Source organism: Bufo gargarizans, chromosome 4 (assembly GCF_014858855.1).
Source record: "Bufo gargarizans isolate SCDJY-AF-19 chromosome 4, ASM1485885v1, whole genome shotgun sequence".
Taxonomy (NCBI): Eukaryota; Metazoa; Chordata; class Amphibia; order Anura; family Bufonidae; genus Bufo; species Bufo gargarizans.
Window position 1 is genome coordinate 138,985,665 of NC_058083.1, and position 20,099 is coordinate 139,005,763.

At 52.5% G+C, this 20,099-nt stretch overlaps 1 protein-coding gene across 2 annotated transcripts in view; it reads left to right on the forward strand.

Moving 5' to 3' along the window:
- The window catches only part of ATR (ATR serine/threonine kinase), a 141,720-nt gene that overhangs the window by 76,432 nt on the left and 45,189 nt on the right, over positions 1-20,099 (forward strand). For both annotated transcript variants that reach the window (XM_044290356.1, XM_044290357.1), the window contains exon 26: positions 4,128-4,265. In XM_044290356.1, coding sequence (XP_044146291.1) covers positions 4,128-4,265 — 138 coding nt within the window. The remainder of the gene's footprint in view (positions 1-4,127; positions 4,266-20,099) is intronic.

Here is a 20,099-nt window from a genome sequence, read left to right on the forward strand (position 1 = left end):
AGTGGCCTCCCTGGAAAGAGGGGATTTCATGGCCTCAATCGACATTCAGGATGCATACCTCCACGTTCCGGTTGCTCCATGTCATCACCGCTTCCTGCGCTTTCGCGGTGGGGGACGATCACTTCCAATTCGTCGCCCTTCCCTTTGGTCTGGCGACTGCTCCTCGAGTGTTCACCAAGGTCCTGGCCCCTGTCTTGGCCCTTCTACGTTCAAGAAGTGTTTTTCTTCTCCCATACTTGGACGACATCCTGGTCAAGGCACCCTCCTTCTCTCAGACATCCCGCAGTGTGGAACTCACTCTGGAGACCCTGACGCGGTTCGGTTGGATTATCAACCACCCCAAATCTTCCCTTACCCCCTCCAGACGGCTGATCTTCCTGGGGATGCTCCTGGATACAGAGTTGGCGGAGGTCCGCCTTCCGTCGGACAAGCGTCTGGCCCTTCGCGGGTCGGTTCGCAGTCTCCTCCGTCATCACCGCCCTTCCCTCAGATCCAGCATGCGGTTGTTGGGAAAGATGGTTGCCTGTTTCGAAGCGGTGCCGTTCGCACAATTCCGATCCCGCACCTTTCAGAGGGCAATTCTGTCGGCCTGGGACAAATCACTGAGGAGTCTGGACAGGACCTTTCTTCTGCCTCCCCTGGCTCGAGCTTCCCTCGGCTGGTGGTTGCATATCCCTCTAAGGGGGAAGTCCTTCCTTCCACTGAACTGGCTGGTGATTACCACAGATGCCAGCTTACGGGGGTGGGGGGGGGGGTTTTCCCTCCCCGGTCCGTCCAGGGCGTTTGGTCTCTATCGGAGTCCAGACTTCCAATCAATATTCTGGAACTGAGGGCGATTCTTCTGTCCCTCAGACACTGGACCCATCTGCTGAGGGGCCACCCTGTTCGGATCCAATCGGACAATGCCACGGCTGTGGCATACATAAACCATCAGGGAGGCACTCGCAGCGCTGCAGCGATGCAAGAGGTGACCCTCATTCTCCTCTGGGCGGAGACGCACGTGCCGGCCTTATCTGCGATTTACATCCCGGGGGTGGACAACTGGGCGGCGGATTTCCTCAGCCGGTCCACCATCGACCCGGGAGAATGGTCCCTGCACCCAGAGGTGTTCGAAGCCCTTTGTCTTCGCTGGGGTCGCCCCGACGTGGACCTCATGGCCTCCAAATTCAACCACAAGGTCCCCCTATACCTGGCCAGGGCACGGGACCCGAAGGCATACGGCGCCGACGCGCTCGTCCTTCCGTGGCGCGAATTCTCCCTTCTGTACGTCTTTCCTCCTTTTCCCCTCCTGCCACGGGTTCTTCGGAGGATCGCGGCAGAGGGCGTCCCCGCGATTCTAATCGCCCCGGATTGGCCCCGCCGGTCTTGGTACGCCGACCTAATGTTGCTGTTGGCAGACGCACCGTGGCCACTGCCCTCCAGGGAAGACCTTCTCTCTCAGGGACCGATCTTCCACGAGCATTTAGGCTCGCTACGTTTGACGGCGTGGCTATTGAGACCGCCGTCTTAACGCGACGGGGTTTCTCCGCGGACGTAGTCCGCACCATGATCCGGGCTCGTAAGCCCGTATCCTCTAGGATCTACTATCGGGTTTGGAGGTCCTATCTGGGGTTCTGTGAGTCCCGGAGCATCCCACCTCTCCGGTTTTCTCTTCCCACAATCCTGTCCTTCCTCCAGTCGGGTCTGGACCTGGGGCTGTGCCTCAGTTCTCTGAAGGGTCAGATTTCGGCGCTGTCTATTCTTCTCCAGCGTCCCCTGGCCCCTCTAGGGCCAATTAAGACCTTTTACAAGGGGTGGCTCACTCTGTTCCGCCGTACCGCCCTCCAGTTCCTTCCTGGGACCTGAATGTGGTGCTCTCGGCGCTCCAATCAGCCCCCTTCGAGCCTTTACGGGAGGTCTCCCTTCGCCTTCTGTCCTGCAAGGTCATCTTTCTTGTGGCCGTCACGTCTCTCCGACGGGCGTCGGAGTTAGCGGCTCTTTCTTGCTCCGAACCTTTCCTGATCTTCCACCAGGATAAGGTTGTGCTTCGGCCTGTCCCGACTTTCCTGCCAAAGGTGGTCTCCGCCTTTCACATCAATGAGGAAATCGTCCTTCCGTCGCTCTGTCCCTCTCCTTCCCACCCCAGAGAACGGGAACTGCACCGTCTGGATGTGGTCAGGGCGTTGAGGATTTACTTGGAGGTCACCGGGTCCTTTCGGCGCACGGACTCCCTGTTTGTGGTTCCGGAGGGTTCGCGCAAAGGGTTGGCGGTCTCCAAGGTGGCTATTGCCCGTTTCATTAAACTGGCGGTGTCTGAGGCTTATCGAGCCAAGGGCAGGCCTCCGCCTTTTGGCGTCACTGCTCATTCCACCAGAGCAGTCGGAGCTTCCTGGGCGCAGAGGCATCGGGCCTCGGCTGAACAGTTGTGCAAAGCAGCCACTTGGTCCTCTCTGCACACTTTCACAAAGTTCTATAGGGTGCATACGCATGCATCAGCGGATGCTGCGTTGGGCCGCCTGGTTTTGCAGGCAGCGGTTTCCTGATGCTCTGGTGGTGTTCCGCCTCGGGTTTGTGGTCCCTCCCTTCTTGGACTGCTCTTGAACGTCCCAAGGTCTGTGTCCCCCAAGGAAAATGGGCGAGAAAAGGAGATTTTTGTATAACTTACCAGTTAAATCTCTTTCTCGCTCTTCCTTGGGGGACACAGCACCCACCCTTCTGTGTTTGGTTACAGGGTTATGGTCTGGCGCCCCGTTGGGTTGCTGGCTGGTTGTTTCCGTTATTGGTTGTTATCCTTTCACTACTTGGACACGCAACTGGTAGCCTCTATCTCCAGGCTGAGGGTATAGCTGATGGAGGAGGGGCTTAACAGTTTTACTTAGTGTCACGCCTCCTAGGGAGCTGAGCTATACCCAAGGTCTGTGTCCCCCAAGGAAGAGCGAGAAAGAGATTTAACTGGTAAGTTATACAAAAATCTCCTTTTTTCATAAGGGTATACATATTTTTTTAACTTTTTATTTTTTATAATTTTTCCTCCAGTTTTTCTTTCCTCTACACAGAAACTCTTGTATTAGTATGACATCCTGATCCTGCTGATGGCAGAGCACAGTCCCTTCAGAATATGTTCACACGGCTAAAATCCGCTAAAGGAAACTGTTTTCCTCTGCAGAACTCCACCAACAACTTCCCATTGAATTTATTGGGAAAACAATTTTGTCACTGATCAGAAGTGGTATGTTACTTCTTGGAAGTGGATTGTAGCTGTGTTCGCCATTGAATTCATTGGGAAAGGGGTAAATTGTACATTTTTGTACGTGTTTGTCAGAGTATTTCTCACCAGAAATGCACTGTTCACAGAGGCAGATTAGCCTATGCGCTGGGGATTTTATCCGTGTGAACATACCCTCAAACTTCTAACACAGACGAGGCTATTAGCCCGTTACTTTGTTTCATGCACAGGAATAGTTAAAAGGACTTTAAGATGTTTAATGGGCTCCTAATATTGATAGCCTATTATCAGGATAGGTCATCAAAATTCTATCTACAGGGGGCTGACACTCTACATACCCAGCAATTAGCCATTCCTTGCAGGTACCGGAACTAGCACAGTCCTGTTAAGTGTCGTGGCCGTGCCAGGTTACTGCAGCTCTGCTCCCATTCACTTAATTGTAACCCTGCATAGCCTTTGCAATAGATATGCTTCAGACTGTGTTCAAAGTACTAGTTCCAGAAGATGCATGAAATGGCAGAATCACTTGGAGGTAGGTGAATGCTTACTACATACTGTAGAACAGGTGAACAGTATGGTAATTATACTGTATGTCTGATACTGTCAAGGTGATAGATTCTTAATTATATTTTTATATGGAAAACAGGTTAAAAATAAGAGCTATTTACTCACTGGTCACCTGCTGCCATTTCAACTTGTGGCAATGCCAGCTGCTCTCCACTTTTTGGTTCCAGGTTGGCTTGGACTGCCCACAGGAACTGGCTTGGACTGAACTGGAAGTGGAGAGCGGCGGGGACTGGTACAACAGCGGGAGATCGGTGTGATCCTTAATTTGCCTTCAGAGTTCATAAACTCCATTAATAAATGTTCATTAATCGAATGGCTTATTCATAATCTATTTTTACATTTTTTTGTTCTGCAGGTTAGGCATGATTTTGCAAAAAAGGTTTTCAATTGCTGCAGTATAATGATGAAACATGACTTTAAAGTGACCATCTATCTTTTACCACACATCCTCGTCTATGTTTTGCTAGGGTGTAGCAAAGAAGATCAGCAAGAGGTAGCGGTGTTCATGTTTGTTATATTACATCTCATTATATCTTATGTTACATTTTATGGGTCTGTGGCTGATTTTTCTAACTGTTTCGCCTTTCGGTAACACTGCTCTTTGTTACACTAAAGGTAAAAATAAAATCTAATGATCATTTTATTCAGTTGCTATTGAATCAGTCACAGATCAGTCTTGTCATGCAGTATGATCACTCCATCTACTGGAATATCTATCACTTGTATATGTTTTTCAGTGGAAGCAGTTTAAAGAACATTTTCTGTACCTACTTCTTTATGAAAAAGATCACAATGCAGTGGTGATGCGGCATCCAGACACTCCTCCTAGCACTTGTAAACTAGTCCTTTTGGGTTCCAGTCAGTCAGGAAATTGGAAACTGGGTCTTACCAGTTGGGAGTCTTGACACTTCCAATTAGTTACCATATACAAACTCTCTCCGCGATATGTTGATCACTCAGCTGAATGACTAAAACAATAACTTCCATGTGTAAAAAAAATGTTATTTCTCGCCCAGTTTCCTTGGGGGACACAGAAGACCTTGGGTATAGCTCATCTCCCTAGGAGGCGTGACACTAAGTGAAAACTGTTAAGCCCCTCCTCCAGCAGCTATACCCTCAGCCTGGAGAGAGAGACTGCCAGTTTTTTGCTTAGTGTCCAAGGAGGCAAGACACTCCCTGCTCTGCAGGGCTGTTTTCTCCTTGTTTAAATTTTGTTTAAATTTTAGATTTTTACTTTTCTTTTTGTTCCAGAACATCAGGGACAACAGAGACGCACTAGACCTCTCTGCTTCTCCCGGGGTTGAGCTGCGCCAGTGCCGGCACCCGCACTGCTGCCTCCCCCACAGAAGGCAAGGTGGATCAGGGCAGCCCAGCTCCCCTACATCCCGCCAGCACAAGGGTCGCCCGCACGCCAAGTCCCTCTTCCAGCGTCCTGCCACTACGGTGCCAGTAGCTGAAGGGGCGACCCTGCTGGAACGGACCGAGGGTGAAGACGGCTATGGTGAGAGATTGGCTTCTCCAGCCCTACGTCTCTCCCCCCCCCCCCCCCCCCCCCCCCATACTGGGCCTCTGGACCCTTCTGTCCCTGCTAGACCTAGGCTGGCCCCTAGGCTGCCGCAGGGCGACATTCTGCTCCCTCTCCTCCCCTCCATAGGACATTGGCACCCTTCTCCCTGCAAGAAGAATGCCTGGGGAGCTGCAGAGGTTCGCGCCTAGCTGCCCCTGACGGAGGGGTTATGCAGGCTTCCCACCCTCACAGACCCGGTCTCAGGGTCCCCCTCCCTCTTACCGGCCACTGCTTCAGGGCCAGAGGGCCCGTGCCTTGCTGCCCCTGACCCACCTCTACCATCACGGGCATCGGTCCAAGGGCAAGGTGGTTGTGGCTGCCGGCCATATGGAGCGCTGTTCTAGGCCAGGGGCCCGCTCCAGGGGTGAAATGGCTGCCGGGTGCAGGGTCATGGCTTCCGACAGCGGGTGGGCACCGCGGCCTGCAAATGAGCGCTATGCCTCAACAGCCCCCGGCCGACCGTCGGAACATTCCGGTCGGCCGGGCGCCGCAGAATGTTGTTCCCCTCCTGGGCGACACTTCGCGGCCGCGATCCCGCTCTATCCGGGTCCCCAGCTCTTCCGGCCCGCGGGGTGGGCACCCGCGGCCGGTATGTGCCGCTCCGTAGGCCCGGCCGGTACTTTAAATACTGTGCGGCCCCGGTCAGCCGGGCGCTGCTAAAAATTTAGGCCCCGGCTTCACGGCCTGCTAGTTTCAGGCCTCTGTTGGAGGGTGCTGGAACTTCTCCAGGCGCGAATTCTTCCCGCCTGGAGGTTCCCCCGCCCCCAGAGGATCGCAGTGCCGCCCCCAGGCCGGATCCCTGTTAACCCCTTGGGTACAGGCCGGCTTCCGATGGGCCTGTATGGCTGGGGGCCCCCTCCCCCCCCCCCCCCTTTTTCCTGCTTCTCAGAGAATCTGTGCCCCTGTAGGTGGCTCCCCTTTCTGCCTCAGTGAGGCTGTGTTATAAAAAATAAATTAAATTATTTATTATATATATGACTTGTGGGCTGCGCAGGACGCTGCAGCCTCATCTCAGAGTGCTGCCTGTATACATGCCCCCCTTCCATAGGTGGCATGGTGTCGCGCTCCCCGGCTGCGGCGCTGCCAGGGTCATTTTCCCCTTCTAGGCGGTTTCTTGCCCTCTTCGCGCTACGGCGCTGGTCAGTGCATGCGGCCTTTTCTGTAGGCAGCATTCGTCACCCTCTCCAGTTATGGTGCCTGCCATGTGCAGGACCCCCTCCTGGGCGGGATACTGCACTCTCCCTAACTGCGGGTTGGCCTTGTGCATGATCCCCCTTTCATTGGCGGCCTACTGCAGTTTCTCTGGATACGGTGCTGGCCATGTGCACGACCCCCTTCCATAGGTGGAACACGGCACTCTCACTGGATTCGCTGCCGGCCATGTGCGTGACCCCCTTCCATAGGCGGAACGCTACACTCTCACTGGATTCGTTGCCGATCATGTGCACGACCCCCTTCCTTAGGCGGAACGCTGCACTCTCTCTGGATATGCTGCCTGCCATAGGCATGACTCCCTTCTGTGGACGGCATTCGGCACTCTCACTGGATTCACTGCCAGCCATGTGCATGACCACCTTCTATAGGCGGTATGATGCACTCTCATTGGATTCACTGCCGGCCTTGGGCATGCCTCCTTCCCTGGTGGCGGCATACATACACGCCCTCGGTTGGTGGTTGTTCTCTCGCCGGTACGTTGTTGGCCAGGTGCATGAACCCTATACATGGCGGCGTGCTTGCGCTCTCTCTGGATCCGCTGCCGGCCATATGCATGACCCCTCTTCCGTGGGCGGTGTACGCACTCGCTGGATTTGCTGCCGGCCATGGGCATGCCTCCTTTAGGTGACATACACACATTCTCACCGACTGCTCGCACTCTCCCTGAATGCGATGCTGGCCATGTGCATGACCCCCCCCCCCCCCCTTCCTGTTCTGGGCGGCATACTACACTCTCACCGGATACGTTGCTGGCCCTGAGCATGGCCTTCTAACATGGGTGGAACGCTTGTGCTCCCATTTGATGCGGTGCTGGCCTTGTGCGTGACCACCCCTCATTCCATGGGCGGAATTTTGCACGCTCACGAGATTCAAGGCTGTCCTTGTATGTGCTGTGCTGGACTTGCTCATGTTCCCCCTTCATTGGTGGAGTAGTTACACTCTCACGAAATTTCGGTGTTGGGTGAATTGTTGCACACTCACTTAATGCTAGGATAGCCCTGTGCATGTCCCCCTTTTCACTAGGTGGACCTCCTGCGTTCCTGCTGGATACTGTGTGGCCATGTGCATGGTGCCCTTCTGGGCGAAGTATGGTATGCCCTACTTCTCTGACGAAGGTACGACCTTGGGCATCACCCCCTTTTTGGGGCGGGCCTTGCACTCTTGCTGACTGCAGTTTGCCAGGTACATGTCCCCCCTTTCGGGGCGGTCAGTTTGCGTTCCATCGCATACCATACTAGTCTTGTGCATAACTCCTTTTCAGTTGCACTTCCGTAGATACTGTGGGACTCTGTGGCTGGCCCTCTTCGCTGAGTGATATTTTTGCAGTGAGCGGACGTTCTTGTGCGTTGTTTGGGCCGTGTATGCCTTCTCGTCCCGTAGGTGGGTTGGCCTTCTCACTGCTTACGGGGCTACTCGTACGTATGCCTCCTTTCCTCCTGCGACATACTTTTTCTCTTGGGAGACGGTGTTTGCAGCAAGCCTTGCACTATTCTCTAAGGAGATCATTCTGTCCACCTGTGTGAGCCTAAGGTGTTGTCCAATAAGCAACGAATGAATACCTTATATTTAAGTAGACGGGCTCTACTGCTCGCTACTGCACCGAGCTGGGTGGTACTCACTCATTTCGTTGGCCCTTCCGCCCGGGGAGTGTTCGTGGTTCCTAGATACGTACCCATTCGTCCTCCCGCGGCATTGCGGCATTGTTTCCCTGCGCTAGTGGTCACATGGTCGAGAGTGCTGTCTGCAGCGCCCTTCGCATTTTATGTTGGCTCTGGCGGGACTACGGTCCCCTCGCCTAATACTTTTTCCTCCTCTTCAGGTGCAGTGTGGTATGATTCTTTCCGGTTGGCGCCCTCGGTGCTTCAGTCTGATCTGCTACCAGGTTCGGGCCGCTCTTCTTGGGAAGGTCACCCAACTTCTCTTGGGTGCTCTCCTACCCAGGTCCGGAGGACCTCCACCTTGGGTTCTTCAGGGTATTCGCCTTCTGCGAGGCGGTGAACCGGGCGTCTCAGTGTAGCGGTGTTCTGCTTTTAAGCTGTCCTATGGCTTCTCTGTTGCCCACTCCTATGCCGGCCTCTGTCTCGACTGCCTTTTCTCGCCGGCTCTGTTTGGCTCCCACTCGGTACAGATCACTCTGATGTGGCTTCTGTTCCGGCCACGCTTCAGAGGCTGTTCCTTCACTGCCCTTCCCTCTGGGGAGAGCATGGTTGTTCATGTGGATGGTTCTGGTGTTCCCTTTGAGTCCCCCTTGTCCACACTGGCTGTACTAGCTGTGTACCTAGTTACCGGGTCTACGGCGTTCTGTCCTCCTGCTGGGTGCAGATTGCGTTTTTTTTTTTCAATTCTAGGCAATGTTTCTGCTATGGACTTACCTTCTCGGTAACTTGGGAGGACTACCATTTGGTCGAGATTGTCTTTAGATCTCCCACACCGGGACTGTAGTCTGTCTTCCTGTGGTGACTACATCGGCTTGGGCTTTAGCCTGTCTTGTCCTGGCATCTGGCGGTTGCTGGGCGGACCCTTCGGTTCCTGTCCGTTTGTCCTTCTGCTCCCCCACTCCGGGTGGATACGGGACAACTTTGCTCGGGGGCTGACGGGACCAGTTCTACCGACCGTTCTACCCGTGTTACTGGTCTGCGCCTGATCGTTGGGTTTTCACCCTCTTGCCCAGGCGACTCTAGTGGGCTCGCTAGTGTTCGCTCCTGGCCGTGTTTCGTCCAGGATCTGTTGTAGGACTTAGGTTTTTACCTGGGGTTCTGTGGGAAGCTGGGCGTTCCCCCCCACTCTACCTTTCTCTCTCCGTGGTTCTGTCTTTCTCCAGTCCGGCCTGGACCTGGGACTGGGACTCTGTCGCTTGAAGTATCAGGTGTCAGCGCTGTCTTTCCTCTTTCAGCGTTCCCCGGCCCTCTGGGCCTGTCTGGACCTTCTTCCGTGGAGCGGCTCTTGGGTTCCTTTGTACTGCCCTCCGGTACCGCCCTGGGAACTACATACTGGGCTCTTGGCGCTCCAATCTTTCACTTGGAGCCGTTACAGAAGTTCTCTCTACTCCTTCTGTCCTGTACGGTTGTGTTTCTGTAGCCATCGTGTCTCTGACGGGTGCCTGAGTGGCGGCCCTTCTTGTTCCGAGCCTTCTGTCTTTCCCCAGGACAGGGCTGTTCTCCATTCCGTCTCTTCCTTCCTTCTGAAGGTGGTGTTTGTCTTTCATTTCATCGAGGCAGTCGTCCTCCCCTTCCCACCCCCGGGAACGGACACTTCACCGATTTGGACGTTGTTTGGGCCTTGCAGTTTTTACTTGGAGATCTCCGACTCTTGTCGACGTTCGGCCTCTTGTGTTTCCAGGAGGTCCGCGCAAAGGGTTGACGGCCTCCAGGGTGGCTTTTCTCCGCTTTCTCGGAGTGGCTATTGCTGTGGTTGCCGCACCAAGGGCAGGGTTCTGCTTTTGGTGTCACCGTTCATTTCACCAGAGCTGTCGGTTCCTCCTGGGTCAGAGGCATTAGGCTTCGGCCATGCATTTGTGCAAGGCGGTCACTGTCTTCCTTGCACACCTTACCAAGTTCTACAGGGTGCATACTCGGGCTTCAGCGTATGCTGCCTTGGGCCGCCTGGTCGGCAGGCGGCGGTTTCTTGATGCCTTCGGGTGCTTCGCCTTGGTGCTGTGGTCCCTCCCCTCTTGGACTGCTATTGAACGTCCCAAGGTCTTCTGTGTCCCCCAAGGAAACTGGGCGAGAAAACTAGATTTTTGTATAACTTACCAGTAAAATCTCTTTCTCGCTCTTTCCTTGGGGGACACAGCACCCACCCATTCTTTGTTCTTCTCTGCACGGTTTCCGAGTTTGTTTTACCCGTTGGGTAGTTGGCTTGTTGGTTCCACTTTTGGACTTTGCCTTGTTCTCACTACTTGGACACGCAACTGGCAGTCTCTCTCTCCAGGCTGAGGGTATAGCTGCTGGAGGAGGGGCTTAACAGTTTTCACTTAGTGTCACGCCTCCTAGGGAGATGAGCTATACCCAAGGTCTTCTGTGTCCCCCAAGGAAAGAGCGAGAAAGAGATTTTACTGGTAAGTTATACAAAAATCTCAGTTTTTGATATCATCATGCACAATACAAGACATCACTAACTTCTGTATAAAAATCCAAGCTTTAGTAGTACTATTGAGTGATCATTGTTTGTGACTTTGGGGAACTTTAGCGGATTCCTGACCTTTTTAATTCTCGCTTGTTCCATTGTTGTCCATACCTTGTTATTGACAACTAGGCATTACCACTGTAATCAGTGTTGATTGTCAGACCTCATAGGGAAACTCCCCGTTGTCATAAAACGTCCAGTTGTCAATTAATTCATACATTTCCAGTAGAAAATACAGAGGAATAGCATAACTTAGAGTTCTAAGACATTATTCAGAATTGGTAGTTTATAGTGAAGGCAAGTATTAACATGCAGATGACAGGAGAGGCGATGGTCCTCTTTTTAAGGTCCTTTAGTGAGTTTTATATACTGTTGTGGCCATATGATATATAGGAGTAATTATAAATTGTTTTGGCGGTCATTTTATTATTCGTAAATACGCCTAAATTAGGTGTTTTCCAGGTGCAGATGGCGGCACAACGGTTAGTTGCGCCGCTATCTGCGACTTCGCCCCGCTCATGCCAGGTCTAAAATTGTGGGCGGGGAAGGGCAGTTCTGGTTTAGGTGCAGAAAATTGTCTAAATGTAAGACAGGTCGGAAGCTGTCTTACATTTAAAACTGGCCCTGGATGCGCCAAAATTATGGAGAGGCCGCAGTAAGGGAACAGAGGGGTGGTAATAAGTTGGGGGTGCAATAGTCTGATTGGATAGAGTGAGTTGGTGCAAGTACACCCCCAACTGGTTAACACCCCTCTGTACCCTTACTCCAGACTGCTAGCAATTCATTCATAACTTGAAGTACAAATAATCGTTAATTTCTAACGATCATTTGTTTTCTCTTGGTCCTAACAGCAGCACAGATGGGGGTTAACCACCCCCCGTGGACTGGTAGGACCGGCGGAATGTTTAATGAGCCCAAGTATAATAACTCAATTTAAACAATTAAGTATCCCCTTAAAAGGAGGGAGTCAACTCCCAGCCCACTGTGCTTATAGCAAGAAAAAAACTAGACTTACTAGGGTGGGATATTTGTGTGCTGCTGTTAGGACTAAGGGAAAACAAATTATCGTTAGAAATTAACAATTCCCTTACGTCCTACCAGCAGTACAGATGGGGAGATAGCAAGAAGAAACCCCTAGGGAGGGCCTTCAGCCTGGCAGAACTAAGAATAGTCTGCCCCAAAGGCCGAAAACTCAGCTAGTCTGGCATCTAGTCTATAATGAGAGATAAATGTTGATTCAGAGCTCCAGGAGGCAGCTTTACAAATCATGTCGAGAGGCAAAAGACTCCTCTCGACAAAAGAAGTAGCCACAGCTCTAGTAGAGTGGGCCTTTACAAACTCCGGAGGATCCAGAGATTGGGAAACAAAGGCTTCCCTAATAGCCCCCCTAATCCACCGACTGATGGAAGGTTTGGATGCCTTACAGCCTTTAAATTTACCGGCAAACAGGATTATAAGATTTTCATCTTTCCTGAACTCCTTTGATCTATCCATATAGATCCGGAGACATCTCGAGACGTCCAGCGGATGTCTAGTAGGTTCCTCGGAGGAGGTGGAAGATGTTGACAGAACCGGGAGGGATATCACCTGGTTGATGTTCTGGCAGGAAGGAACTTTAGGCCTAAAATACGTGAGGAAACTAAAAAGGACCCGGTCATGTAAAAAGATCGTATAGGGCTCATGTGCTGAGAGAGCGCACTCTGTCTCCCATCAGCTGCATACCTGCTGCTTAGTTTCAGGAGCGAGGATCTGTGTTTGGCCTCGTTCCCAGGGCGGCTTTGCTGCTGGAAAGCTCCCTGCTCCTGGTCTGCCTTGAGCGCCGAGCTCATCACTCGGTGCTCGACTTGTCGCTGGCCACATCACATGACCCTCACTCCCCACTATAAATACAGGCGGCCTGCTGGCTACAGGTTGACAAATAAGACATGTGTAAATTGCCTATCTCAGAAGAAAGGTAGAGAAAAAAAAAAAACAGACTGGAGGCAGGTACGAAAAAAGGACCGGAGGAAAAAACATCTCAGGACTGGTAGCTAGCTTGAAAAGCATGTGCAGCCAGAGACCGAACTGGTGCACACTGCTTCCTTAAATAGGGGAGAGATCAGCCAACCCCCTCCCCCGCCCCCAAAGGAAAAAATCTATACATTTAACTAAAATCCCTAAAAAGCAGAGGTCACTGAAAAATCCTCCAACAGGAGGAAAACATGCAAATAAAATGAATAATATTTGCGCGAGAAAAATCGCGTTGAAATGAAATACCCGGAAGTGACGCAACGGAGAAACCCTGCGTCCCTTCCGGAAGATGGCGGCGCCCAGGGACCGAAAAACTGGAACGAGGACGCCGCCAACCTACCTCAGCCAGGTGCAACAGCGCGGGGCCTGGCAGCAGATAAGCCGTCGGCCACTAAAGAGGTACATAAGCAAAAAAAACAAAAGGGGGGCAACCGAGTTAGGCCTCATGCACACGACAGTTTTTTTTCACGGCCCGCAAAAACGGGGTCCGTGATCCGTGACCGTTTTTTCGTCCGTGGGTCTTCCTTGATTTTTGGAGGATCCACGGACATGAAAAAAAAGTCGATTTGGTGTCCGCCTGGCCGTGCGGAGCCAAACGGATCCGTCCTGAATTACAATGCAAGTCAATGGGGACGGATCCGTTTGATGTTGACACAATATGGTGCCATTATGGTGCCATTTCAAACGGATCCGTCCCCATTGACTTTCAATGTAAAGTCTGGAGTTCTTTTATACCATCGGATGGTATATTTTAACTTGAAGCGTCCCCATCACCATGGGAACGCCTCTATGTTAGAATATACTGTCGGATATGAGCTACTTCGTGAACCTCAGATCCGACAGTATATTCTAACACAGAGGCGTTCCCATGGTGATGGGGACGCTTCAGGTTAGAATACACTACAAACTTTGTACAAGACTGCCCCCTGCTGCCTGGCAGCACCCGATCTCTTACTGGGGGATATGATAGCACAATTAACCCCTTTAGGTGCCGCACCTAAAGGGGTTAATTGTACTATCATATTCCCCTGTAAGAGATCAGGGCTGCCAGGCAGCAGGGGGCAGCCCCCCCCCCCCCTCCCCAGTTTGAATATCGTTGGTGGCACAGTGTGCCCCCACCATCGCCCCCCCCCCCTCCCTCCCTCTATTGTATTAAATCGTTGGTGGCACAGTGTGCCAACCACCATCGGCCTCCCTCCCTCTATTGTATTAAATCGTTGGTGGCACAGTGTGCCAACCACCATCGGGCCCCCCCTCCCTCCCTCTATTGTATTAAATCGTTGGTGGCACAGTGTGCCAACCACCATCGGCCCCCCTCCCTCCCTCTATTGTATTAAATCGTTGGTGGCACAGTGTGCCAACCACCATCGCCCCCCCCCCCCCCCGCCTCCCTCTATAGCAGTAACATTGGTGGCAGTGTGCGGTCTCAACAGTAGAAGATTCATACTTACCTGCTTGCTGCTGCGATGTCTTTGTCCGGCCGGGAGCTCCTCCTACTGGTAAGTGAAAGGTCTGTGCGGCGCATTGCTAAAGAACTGTCACTTACCAGTAGGAGGTGCTCCCGGCCGTTCACAGACATCGCAGCAGCAAGCAGGTAAGTATGAATCTTCTACTGTTGAGACCGCACACTGCCACCAATGTTACTGCTATAGAGGGGGGGGGGCGATGGTGGTTGGCACACTGTGCCACCAACGATTTAATACAATAGAGGGAGGGAGGGGGGCCGATGGTGGTTGGCACACTGTGCCACCAACGATTTAATACAATAGAGGGAGGGAGGGGGGCCGATGGTGGTTGGCACACTGTGCCACCAACGATTTAATACAATAGAGGGAGGGAGGGGGGCCGATGGTGGTTGGCACACTGTGCCACCAACGATATTCAAACTGGGGGGGGGGGGGTCTGCCCCCTGCTGCCTGGCAGCCCTGATCTCTTACAGGGGAATATGATAGTACAATTAACCCCTTTAGGTGCCGCACCTGAAGGGGTTAATTGTGCTATCATATCCCCCTGTAAGAGATCGGGTGCTGCCAGGCAGCAGGGGGCAGTCTTGTACAAAGTTTGCAGTGTATTCTAACTAGAAGCGTCCCCATCACCATGGGAACGCTTCTGTGTTAGAATATACTGTCGGAAATGAGTTTTCACGAAGTGAAAACTTAGATCAGAAAAAGCTTTTATGCAGACGGATCTTCGGATCCGTCTGTATGAAAGCAACCTACGGCCACGGATCACGGACACGGATGCCAATCTTGTGTGCATCCGTGTTCTTTCACGGACCCATTGACTTGAATGGGTCCGTGAACCGTTGTCCGTCAAAAAAATAGGACAGGTCATATTTTTTTGACGGACAGGATACACGGATCACGGCCTCGGCTGCAAAACGGTGCATTTTCTGATTTTTCCACGGACCCATTGAAAGTCAATGGGTCCGCGAAAAAAAACCGGAAAACGGCACAACGGCCATGGATGCACACAACGGTCGTGTGCATGAGGCCTTACTCAAAGAAATAAGGATCCCCGCAGTTTCAGAGAAAGGGGGGGGGGGGGGGGGGGGCCGATCAACCGCCTAGTCCATCTAGTTAACCCCCATCTGTGCTGCTGGTAGGATGTAAGGGAATAAAGGAATGGTACAACATAGAGCTGATGTTCCAGAATTGTTAGTACATTGGGAATGTATGTAGCTATTAAAACAGGAATGTCAGGAGTGGTGAAAGGTCCGCTTTAAGACCAGCGTCTAAAACGCCAGTTCCCCTTTATCGTTAAATGATTGGAACCATTTTTGGCTCTTTAAAGGAACGCTTTGGAGAAAGCTGATGCACCCTGCCTGACATGGGGGCTCTTTTGGTGTAGTTTTGAATTGCTGTGTCAGCCATAGTCATAACAGTGGAACCAATACTTTCTCATTCATATAATTGGGGGAGACAGCACCATTGGTATATGCCCTGCCACTAAGCTACTTTCTTGCCCATATTCATTGGGGGAAACACGGGAACCGTGGGTATAGCTATGTCCTCTTGGATGCGTTGACACTAGATAAAGCTGTTAGATCCTCCCTTGGCAGCTATACCCCCTCTAGCCTGGAGAGAGAGCTTCAGTTTTAGCTTAGTGTCAATAGGAGGCAAGACCTCCCTGCCTTATGCAGGGCGGCTTACTTAGCTGATTCTTTCTTTATTTTTCCTTTTTCCCTTTTAGGTTTGGGAAACAGTCGCCCCCGCCTCTCCGTTATCCCGGGGAGCGAGGCCGGTGTCTGAGTCCCTCACCACTCGACCTCCCCACAGAAGCAAAAGGACGAGCAGGGCAGCCCAGCTCCCATGCTTCCCGCCAGCCAAGGGGTCACCTAGATCCGCCAGGAAGAAGACCCTCCTGCCATGCCAGACTCCTGCTACTCCGGTGCCAGTAGCTGAGGAGGTGACCTTGCGGGTCCACTTTGGGAGGGTGAAGAGAATGAAGAAGAGGTGAGTACATGGGACTAGGTAAGTATGGTTAACCCTCTCACCCGTGGCGGCATTTTTAAGGTCTGTAGGGTTAATAGGCACTGGGCCCCACTTATAGTAGCCCAGGACCCCTAAGGACAGGCTCCCTCACTCCCCCTGGGTGCCGATGGTACTAGGCACATAGGGGGTTAATTCTATGTTCCCCGGCTACTAGCCAGGACCCCTCAGGACAGACTCCCTCATCCCCCTCGGTGCCGATGAGCTTTGGCACATAGGGGGTTAATTCCATGTAGGTGGCCGAACAAGCAGGAAGGGGAGCGGATGAATTTCCCGCTCCCCAATATCAGACGCCATGATTCGCCCTGCGCCGCTCCAAAAAGGGTTGATGCCTGCACTGGCCGTTATCGCGGCGGCTCGCGCCACAAGGCTTACTGTCATGGGGCCGCAGGGTGTATGTAGTTCGGCCGGGCGCCGCAAAGGTTTCAGCCTTGTTTTTCACTGGGTCGTTCGGTTTTGGATTACAGGTGTCCTGAAGTGGGGGGGGGGCGATTCCCTCCAGCCTCTATCCTCCTGCAGGGCCTCCCGGTCGGCCGCGCATCACACTTGGCATGCATAGGCCGCAAAATTCCTCCCCGGATATGAAAGAGGCGGGGGGGGGGGGGGGGGGCAGCACACTGGTGCAAATTCTCCCGCCTAAGCTGCTCCCCGCCCTCAGAAGCCTTCTGAGTCACCGGCCCTGGTCTTTTTACCCCTTCCTGGTCGGCCACTTCTCTTAGGCCAGTACAGGATTTTGTGGGGTTTAGAAATGCAGCATTTAACCCCTTCCTGCCTCTTATCCAGCCTTATCACCGCTGGTAGCTCTGTGGTAATGCCCTACACAATGTCCAGGGTGTCTGTGTTCAAAAACCCCTTTTCAGCCTATAAAAAAAATTGCAACATTAACCATGCGGTACCAGACTGGGTCCGTGCTCCTTTCCGGACACAGGAGGAGCGGCTGTTGGGTTGATATCTCTCCACCAGTGCAATACGGTAAAGGACCCCTGAAGGTTCTCAATCCGCCCTCCGGGGCAGTTTGGTTGATAATCCTTCACCTGCGCAATCCAACGGAGGACCTCTGACAGTTCCCAATCCACCCTCCTGGGTCGTTTGATTCATAATTCTCCATCTCCGCATTCCAATGGAGGACCTCCGTGTGCCACTCCACCCTCCGGGGTCGCTTGGTTGATAATTCTCCACCTGCACACTCTAATGGAGCACCTCTGCAACTTCCCAATCCGCCCTCCGGGGTCGTTTGGTTGATAATGCACCACCTGCGCAATCCGATGGATGGGCATCTAGAAGTTCCCATTCCACCCTCTGGGTAGTTTGGTTGATAAGTCCCTGCCTGCGCAGTGCGCAGCTGCCGGGGGGTGAGATTCTGAGAGGTAGACCTGCGCGCATGCAGGCCACAGCAGGACATCTTTCTCCTTGAATATCTCCGCACCCCTAACCGGGGGGGGGGGGGTTGTTGGGAACCACTGACATAAATCCGAGGCAATCTCTTAAGATTGCGTCTACGGTGGCCATCAGTACTTGTCGTATGCATTACCCCCTTCCTTAAGAGGAGTAATTGCACTACTACTGGATACAGTACTTGCCTTTATACATTGTCCCCTGACAATAACACTGGTTTCAGTGCCAGATGTATATTTTCCCCCTTCTCCTCTGGGTTTAGTACCTGCCGTATGCATTACCCCTTCCACAGGTGGAGTGATGATATTATCACTGGTTACAATGGGTGCTGTATGCATTACCCCCTTACTTAGGTGCAATAATCGTACTCCCACGGGGTACAGGACTCGCCATATATACTAGTTCCTGCCGTAGGCATTAATCCCCCTTCATAGGTGGCGTATGTTCCCTACCACTGGCTTAAGTACTTGCTGTATGCATTCCACCTTCTATAGTAATTTCACTACCATTGGATACGGTCCCGACTGTCGCAATCCCTTTACATAGGCAGTGTAGCACATCACCGTGCTTCTTGTTGAATTACCCTCTTCCACAAGTGATGCACTAGCAGGGGAATGATTAAACATCTTCAGATGCCTTAGCTTATTCCAAGTGGGACATGGCAACAGTTGGTACCCGCGGGTGCCCGGTACTCTTCATCTAGTTGTATATGGGTGCTGCAAGTGGATACGGTGGCTATTCCACATTGCATCCTTCTTTCCTTGGTGCTGGTTTTGGGCATGATTATATCATCCTCTGCCTTCTCAGGGGTTAACTAGCTTTGCTTATGTGTCCTTTGGGACCCCCCCATCTCCATAAGCCTCCTCTGTTCCAGTCGGTAATGATATTATCCGCATCAATACGTAGTGCGTACACCATTGCACATATATGGTGAGTACGTTCCAGCGAGTCGAGTGTTTTCACGGACTCTATATTCTCTATCCACCACTCCTCCTTCTCTGGGAAGGTGGTTATGCTGGCTCTCTGGTTTAGCTACTACAGCGTGTTCTCCTCCACAGGTGCAGCTTTTACGCTAATGCGCGAGTTTGTAGTCGTTACAGTGGGGCGTCCCCCTCTGGTAGGGGTCCTACCCTGGCGATAGCTTTGGCAGTTGCTCCTGTTCAGCGCCCTTCCAGGTAGAGTTTTAGGGTAGCTCTACTTCACTGGAGCGGTACGATACATGGCTTCTACGGGACAGTCTCAGCCTCCCCCTCAGTTTTGCGCTGACAGGCAAGCGCTGGCCACTGCTGGGGGAGTGGTATTTGCATTACCACTACATACTAGGGTTCTTACTGCACAGCTCCTTCGTCAGGTGATGGACTCTTCTAGCGCTGCATTCGGTGGCCTCTACGGGTGGCCCCTCCTCTTCTGGAGTATAGGGCTAGCAATATAATGTGACTCCCCTTGTCTGGCTTCCTCCTCGGGCGGAGTTTTTGCGCAGCCACTATATCCTTGGCTACTTCTGTATAGCGCCAGCCTCCGATAAGGAATGGGCTTAGACCTAGCCTATTCTTCTCCTTCTGTCTTTTTCCTCCTCTGGCCCGCAAGCCTTGGTAGCTTCTGCGTTACTACCTTTCCTCATCTGCATTGCACGGGGCATTCGTTCAGTGGCTGTCCATTTCCAGTCATGCTCCGGTCCCTCCTTCTACAGGGATCCTTCCCACTACACAAAAGCTTCCCTCCTTTTCTCCCGAGCAAGAGATCTGGAAGAATGAGGTGTGGACGCCCTGATAGCCCCTTGTCAGGAGTTCTCCCTACTTACTTGTTCCCCCTTTCCCACTCCTACCGGGGTTCTACGGAAGATCTAGATGGAGGGTATTTTGACGATCCTAGCCTCCGGATTGGCCCCTTCGCGCGTGGTACGCCGACCTCGTTCTCCTTCTAGGAGACATCCCTTGGTCACTGCCACTCATAGACGGCCTTCTTTCTCAGGGTCCGGTTTTGCATCAGTATTTAAGGTCTCTCGTTTGACGACGTGGCTAATGAAACCGCCATTCTGACGCAAAGAGGGTTTTTTGGCGGGCGTCATCTGCACTTTGATTCAGGCCAGGAAGCCTGCATCACCCTGGATCCATTGAAGGACCAGGAGGTCCTTCCTGGGCTTCTCTGAAAGCCGGGACATTCCCCCATTCAGTTTTTCAGTCCTGTCCATTCTACAATCAGGGTTGGACCTTGGGTTGCCCTTAGTTCCTTGAAGGGTCAGGGCTTCTGTCCTGGGGGACACAACTTTTCCAGCATCCCCTGGCCCTCCCTGGGCCATATAACCTTCCTTTAGGTAGTAGCCCATACGGTTCTTCCGTACCGTCCTCCTCTACCGCCTTGGGATCTGAATATAGTCTTCTTAGAGCTCCAGGCTTCTCCCTTGAGCCCTTGCAGAAAATCTCACTCCGACTCCTGTCCTGGCAGTTAGTTTTTTTTCTTGTGCCTATCACATCCATCTACCGGGTGTCCCAGTTGGCGGCGCTCTTGCAGAGGACCCTTCCTG